General features: G+C 47.0%; 1 protein-coding gene across 2 annotated transcripts; it reads right to left on the reverse strand.

Moving 5' to 3' along the window:
• Positions 1–1,189: 1,189 nt before the first annotated feature.
• Positions 1,190–6,083, reverse strand: CSRP2 (cysteine and glycine-rich protein 2). 2 transcript variants are annotated; one of them, XM_009879737.1, is made up of 5 exons: positions 5,953–6,083; positions 3,834–4,002; positions 2,663–2,795; positions 2,153–2,246; positions 1,190–1,531 (listed from the first exon to the last, which is right to left on the reverse strand). In XM_009879737.1, the coding sequence occupies exons 1-5, from the start codon at positions 6,062–6,064 to the stop codon at positions 1,455–1,457; spliced, it is 585 nt and encodes a 194-aa protein (XP_009878039.1). In that variant the 5' UTR covers positions 6,065–6,083; the 3' UTR covers positions 1,190–1,454. The 2 variants fall into 2 exon arrangements, with proteins under 2 accessions (XP_009878039.1, XP_009878040.1); XM_009879738.1 differs by having other exon boundaries at positions 1,455–1,531; positions 2,681–2,795; positions 5,953–6,064.
• Positions 6,084–6,451: the final 368 nt, after the last annotated feature.

Genomic DNA, 6,451 nt, shown 5'->3' on the forward strand with positions numbered 1-6,451 from the left:
GGTCTGCTTCAGGCGCTCAAGGAACTTGGGACTAGATATAATTAAAAACAAACAAACAAAAGAAGTGCTAAGGTGTTCATACTAAATACTCGTAACTTGCCTAAAAATAGGGCAGCTTGCCTCAAAGGGTGATTTTTTGCATCACAGTTTTAGGTTTAAGTACCTGGGTCTCCTGTTGAGGAGGTGACTCCCATTTGCTTCACAAAAAGTGCATTAATTGCAGGTGCTATCAGCTCAAACCTCACAGGCTCATGGTGGGACCTGCTCCAGCCCCCAAAAGAAGCCAAGCTCTTCTGTGAGCTTTCCACTCAAGAGCTGGATAAGGCAAAAGTAATTGTCTCCTAGTTGTAGACCTCTAGGAACTGCTGCTAATAAAGTCACGTTAGCAGAGGCAAAGATCCTGGCTGTTACAGCTTTCACCCAACTGGTGTGTTCACATGGAACAGATCTACACTGCATTTGATGTGTTTAATTGCTATTACTCCTTGCCCAGCAACTTGAGTTCAACTCTCGTTAGCTACCAGGGCGTTTAAAGGCAGAATTTTATTCTGCTCTGTTATTGCACCACTACTCCCTTACCAGGCACCACCCTCAAGAGGCCAAAACCCCTCCACCATCTTCAGGAAACTGAGGGTTGTAACACTACTGAGAAAAGGTCAAAAACTTCTCTTAAAGCTGAGTTTGATGTGATAGTCCAGATCTTGGGCACCTCCTGAGTAGGGACAGCATTAATCTGCAGCTGTCTTGGTCAAATACGCCTTCTGCACAGTAAGTCCTGTGCATTGTAACACCTCCATACCAAAGCAGGTGCAAGCCTGCAAAATTACAGCGAAAAGGGTTTGTTTTCCATTCACTAGAGGCTCTAGCACAGAGACCAACAGCCATTTAGGCAGCTACTTATAATCCATCACCTTCAGAGCTGTGTCACTGCACAGAGCAATAGATTAAGATTTACTACTGCTATGCAGTGAGCAGCTAGTTGCCTTGCACAATGGTGTGACGCTGGAGGACTGTCACTCACCTCTGAAGGCCACAGCCAGCGCTATGTACGTCCAGCTTTCAGTCACACTGGGCTTTCAGTGAAGGTGCACGCCAAGCCTGTCACTCTGCCTCCACCCCTGCACACCTGAAGTACCCCAACAACACTCCCCGTATCTTTTTATTGCTGACAAAGCGCGTAACGCTTGGCTTTAGGATATATCAACAAGCAAAGCTTTATTGAATTGATACTCAGTATTAAAAGTGTTACAGTGTGATACACAAAGCAAGGAAAAAAAAAAAAGCAGGGCTTTTTTTTTGTAAAAAAAAAAAAAATAATAAATCTGCTGAATGTATGGCCCAAGCACTACAGGAATTAGTATCTGTTTCACAGTAGTTAGTAACATTTAGGAAACTCTCTTCTTTCTTGTAGCAGGATCTCAGCAGAGCCGTAAAGGGTTTTGAGCCGTGCCCCCTCACTGGGCATGAACGAGGGCGCCCGCTCCTTGGCCATACCCAAATCCCTTGGGGCCAAAGTTCTTCGCGTAACAACCTGCGAGGAAGATGCATGTGTAGTGGCTGAGGCTTCCAGCTCGTTAATTAGGAACAGCACTGTCTAGGCTAAGCCCCTCGTCTGCTTCCCGTTAGTCACCAGAACACCCCCGTCAGAAGCAATGCTTAAAAACCTTTTGTTAAGCTGTGTAACTGCCACGACTGAACTCAGTAGCTGTGGCTCTTCAGTCCCTGTAGCTCCCAACCTGATCTGCAAAAGCAATTCATACATCGGTTCTGCAGCTAAATATCTGTTAAGACATACGTTGTCACACAAACTGTGTGTATCAAGTTTATACCCACGATACCACCGCGCAAGAGGGCATGGCAGGATGGTAGCTGGCTTGTTTCCTCACTCTGATCTCCTCTGTGACCCCAGCAGAGGGCACAGGCTGCTGCTGCATTTCTCAGTAGGTAGCGTTCCGCTTGATGCGGAGGTAAGCTACATCAGCAGCTTCAATTATATTTATTTCATTCCTCAGCTCTATTGCTATGATTTACAGACACTTTCCATCTTAACAGCAGCCTGAAGGTTTCTTACATACCAGGAATAAATTCAGCATCTGTCCTTGTAACACATTACCTTAAACCATAAACAAATTACTTTTGTGTCTTTCCTCACCTTTACAATAGATCTCTCCCTCTTTTTCAGTTAGGGTCGTAGATTCTAGGCTTTTTCCACACTTGGCACATCGGAAGCAGTTTTTGTGCCACGGCTAGGGAAAAAAAAAAGAAAGAAGAAGAAAAAAAATAGTTTAAATACACAGAATGCCCGAGTTGGTAAAAAAATGCACTACCTGGAGATGCCTGCATCAATATTCTTTATAGATGACTAGTGTAATAAAAACCAGTTGCACCAGTAGCAGACGAGAGTGTCTCCATTTCTGCGAGTGGCCCAAAGCCCAGGATTCTGCATGGCTTCCTGCTCGGGGCAGCATTTTGAAAGGTTTGGGCTTGCTCTAATCAATTCAGAGCAGATCTTGGCTCTCTGTAGTGAAGCAGACGGCTGGCAGAGAAATGCAATTTTAAGGTAACTCTGCCCTGCAGTTTGTTCCCTACTGGAACCCACATAACATCCCCGGCTCACCTTGAAGTCCTCCTAGCAGGTACAAAACGACACACAGTTCCTTACCTTTCCAGCTCCTATTACTTTCTCCGCCGCATAAACAGAATCACCACACCTGGAGCATTTCTCTGCCCCACCGAACTTCTGAGCGAACTTTGAAGTATTGGGATTTGTTGTGGGTCGGTGGGGAGAGGGTGTGCTGAAAGAAACAGGACATTTGTTGTCTTTACTCTTTTACTAAATGACCTCTTGCTCTTCTTACCAACACTAACAGAGCAGCATCCAACACAATATAGGATAAAGTACTTTTTCAAACCTGGAGAGGTGAGCTACCGGCACGGCTATCTGATTACAGTTGGTAGGAAAAAAAAAAAAAACACCAAGAGAAAGGACATGCTTCAAAGGATAATAAGAAGCTACTGTAAAAGCTGATTTTCTGAGAAGCCTTCACCTTTTCACTTCTAGAGAAGTGCTGAATTCTATATCAGGACATGGATTTATCGGATAGTAAGCTACAAAGAATTGTGTTAAATTCCTGTCTGCTGATCGTAATCTGGAACCTGAACTGATCACTGAACCTAATGGATTGAACTATTTATCAGTTCTGGCTATGCCCTGGCTGCAAAGCATACATCATATAAATATCAGGCAATAATTTGGGAACTTGCATGAAGCCAGTTGTGAGGCGTACCTCAGCTTCTTTCCACATGCTTTACTTTACAGCAAGAACTTCATCAAACTAGGAATGTTTACTATTTAACAGGACTTTTGGTTTGGGCTATAATTAAGCACAAACGGTTCTTCATTTGCCAGTTAAAATTTCATTCTTCACGTGGCCACAGATTCTCAGCTCTCCAAATCCATCCCTACCAGAACCTGTTGAACATTTGCAGCTTATTGAGGAGACCGACTCGAGACCCACGGTCGCCTCTGTGGGCTGATGCAGAGCCATCAGCAGCTCTGCAATCGAATCCCCTACGGCTCATGCACAGGGTTAGTGCAGCTTTACCTGCACTAACTCCTGCTCACATGGTGCCTACTCGCGTAGTCACCAGCGGCAGCTCTGTATGCTGCAGGCTAAATGCCCTGCATTCGGTTATACCGGCGTATTTTGCAGCATTTCTATTCCAGACAACATGAATTAAACAAAATCCAGCCTGAAAGACTCCTCTAAAAACAGTACTGGATGGTGACACAGGTCACAAGGGTCACAGACCCCCCAGCTCAGTTCACTCACCTCTCAGGCTTGATGCCTAGTCTCTCTCCCCTGTCCATGTTCAGCGTTCCTGCCCCTTGGCCGTACCCGTAACCTTTCGGGCCATACTTTTTTCCATAGCAAGATTTGCAGTAAACTTCAGCATCATGAATCGCTACAGTTGTGCTGTCCAAGTTTTTCCGGCAGACCACTGGAGGAAAAAAAAAAAAAAGTTAAATTGCCTTATGGGACCATTTCCATCAGCACGTGTATTAAGCCAAAAAAATCAAGTGAGAAGTGATGTTATGGGTTTCCTTGTCCACAACTCTTCCTATTAAGCTGTGCAACTGCCAGAGATTAGAGGGGGCAGGTTGTCGTTTGAATTAGTGAATTATGCTTAGCCCTATAAAGGGCTCTATTCCCTCCCACCTCTTCATGACCATGACATTTAAAGCTGGGAAACTTGCTGTGGTTTGATGAATGAGGCTGCTCAGAAACCCAGATAGTGGAGTCAGCAGTTTCCCTTGACAGATGCCATACAGCACGAAGCAAAATACTATCGGTGCAGAAGAGGCTCTGTCCTGCCCTTTCGGCCGGGGTGAGGCAGGGAAAAATAATCCTTCAAGGTTCCCCCCACCTCAGCAGTGGTTTGGGGCAGGGTTGGGACTGTGTCACAGCTGTCACCGGAGGGGCTGTGCTTTTCTGGCATTCCTACATTGTCCTTCAGCACAATGCAAGCACTCTGCTCAAGGTTACAGTAGAAGGCAGAACTATTTCCTTCTTAAACCTTCTTTTGTATCCCAACTGGCGCGGTCTTTCCGTCTGCAACAGCATTATGCCCATGATAAACAATTGGGGGGGGGAGGGGGAAGGCTATGAATCTTTTGTTTAAAAAGAATTTTAAGGTCTTCCAAATACAGGGTGACCTTTGCTTATGGCATTCATTAGCTCCAAGGTTCTTTTTATAAGACACAGATACTCAATAAGTAAATCAACTAATGCATGTTTGTTAAGCCTACAGACTTTAACCCCAACAGAACTATGCACTAAGGAAAAGCAAATACTCAGGCACACTAGAGCCATTGTTTGACTCTAAGTTCCATGTTTCTTTTAATAGAAATTCCCATAAAAGGCTGAAAATGAGGCAGCCAAGACATCTAATCTTTTTTTTTTTTTTTTTTTGTGGTGACTGCTGTAGAGCTGAGGGAAAGGAGCGTAGGTGTGCCGAGGCTCACATGGCAGCACGGTGCGCTGACGGGATGCTGCAGACAAAGAGCAAACTAGTTGGAGAGGGCCAGTTGTAACTGTGGCTTAAATGAAGAGCCATAAAGCTGAGCTCTGCTCATAGCTACTAAACACCAGCAAGCAGGACAAACCAATACCTCATATTTGTAATAAGGTAAAATTCTCCAATTCAGACAGACGGGCTGTTTGTCTGCAAAGTAGGAGCCTCCAATTCACAGCGACCCTTTGTTCCCTTCATCTAAGCAGAGGTCTTTTCAGCAGAGAAAGCTATTTGCAATGCCTCGCTGGGCTTGTTGGTTGGACTGGAAAATAATGCTTTGGACTCCTTTCATCCGAAATAAACCACAGGCCCCTGTGCCAAGACAGTTTAGGCTTTTGGCTGTGCTAAAGCATCCACAACTCGGCTGTGCTACAGGCACGCTGGTGTCCTGGTCCGTACGGGACTTCAGGGCAGGGGTGTTCCTTCAGCTGCTGCTGGCCTCGGGACCACCAGAAGTCCAGCTGAGCTCAGATCAGTGCAAATGGGGGTCTGTCACCAGACCCTCTCCTCTGCTTGAGCAGCACTTAAGCTGGGTTTCCAACTTAAAGAGCCCTTAGACTCCTGAGGAGAAGGCTGGGTGGGGGCAAACGGAGGAGAAATGCATCATGTGCTCTGCTTTCAGAGGTGCATCCTACCCGCCTCGTGCTGGACAGGTAGGACGTGTCTCCAGGAGACAAGCTCTCCCTTTGGCACCGCCAGGCCCAGGAAGCAGGACATGAGCCCAGCATGTGATGGACAAAGCCATCTCCGGCCGTTGCCATCCCCTGTGCATGCCAGCTGAGCCCAGGATGTCTCCTGTGGACCAGCACTGTGCTGTTGTCACCCCCCAGCCACACCGGGAGAGGTTTTGCAGGGGAGCGGGAGGGGAATACTTACTGCAGAGGAAGCAGCACCGGTGGAAGCTCCTCCCATCGCACTGCACCTCCTCAGCGTGGTAGACGGTGCGGCCACAGGCACCACATTTGTTGCCGCCTCCCCAGTTTGGCATGGTGGCTCTGCACACCTGGCCAGGCGGGAGGGAAGAAGGGGAGAGGTTTGTTAACCACAGTGTCCTCCATCACCCCAGCTCGAGGAGGGTTGGGGTTACAGCCTCCTTTAAACCAGGTCTGTGACGTTTGTGCATCGGAGCACAAGCCTGCGATTTTGCCAACTGTTTAAAAATGTGACCTTCCACCACATGAGAAGTTTTTGTGATCAAATCAACTTCTCAGCCCTTCAGATCCCAGACCAGACTTAAAGGCTTAGGCGGGCTCTCCACGGCTATTTGTAAAAGCAGATGGACTGGCACAGGGAACAGAGGCCGCTGCTGCTGAACAGCAAGAAAAACAGAGACACGGTCTTCACGAGACGTGTCCTCTTGTCCCTGCCCGGGGTT

The sequence above is a fragment of the Charadrius vociferus genome, unplaced genomic scaffold, assembly GCF_000708025.1.
Source record: "Charadrius vociferus isolate BGI_N301 unplaced genomic scaffold, ASM70802v2 scaffold90, whole genome shotgun sequence".
In the NCBI taxonomy this organism is placed as follows: domain Eukaryota; kingdom Metazoa; phylum Chordata; class Aves; order Charadriiformes; family Charadriidae; genus Charadrius; species Charadrius vociferus.

Bases quoted from the DNA above. Each gene is read 5' to 3' on its own strand.
- CSRP2 (XM_009879737.1), bottom strand. From the start codon at position 6,064: ATGCCAAACTGGGGAGGCGGCAACAAATGTGGTGCCTGTGGCCGCACC. The intron at 4,003-5,952 runs GTAAGTATTCCC...TTTTTCCTCCAG, and splicing joins CCGGTGCTGCTTCCTCTGCA to TGGTCTGCCGGAAAAACTTG. The intron at 1,532-2,152 runs GTGAGGAAAGAC...TCTTCCTCGCAG, and splicing joins GGGAGAGATCTATTGTAAAG to GTTGTTACGCGAAGAACTTT.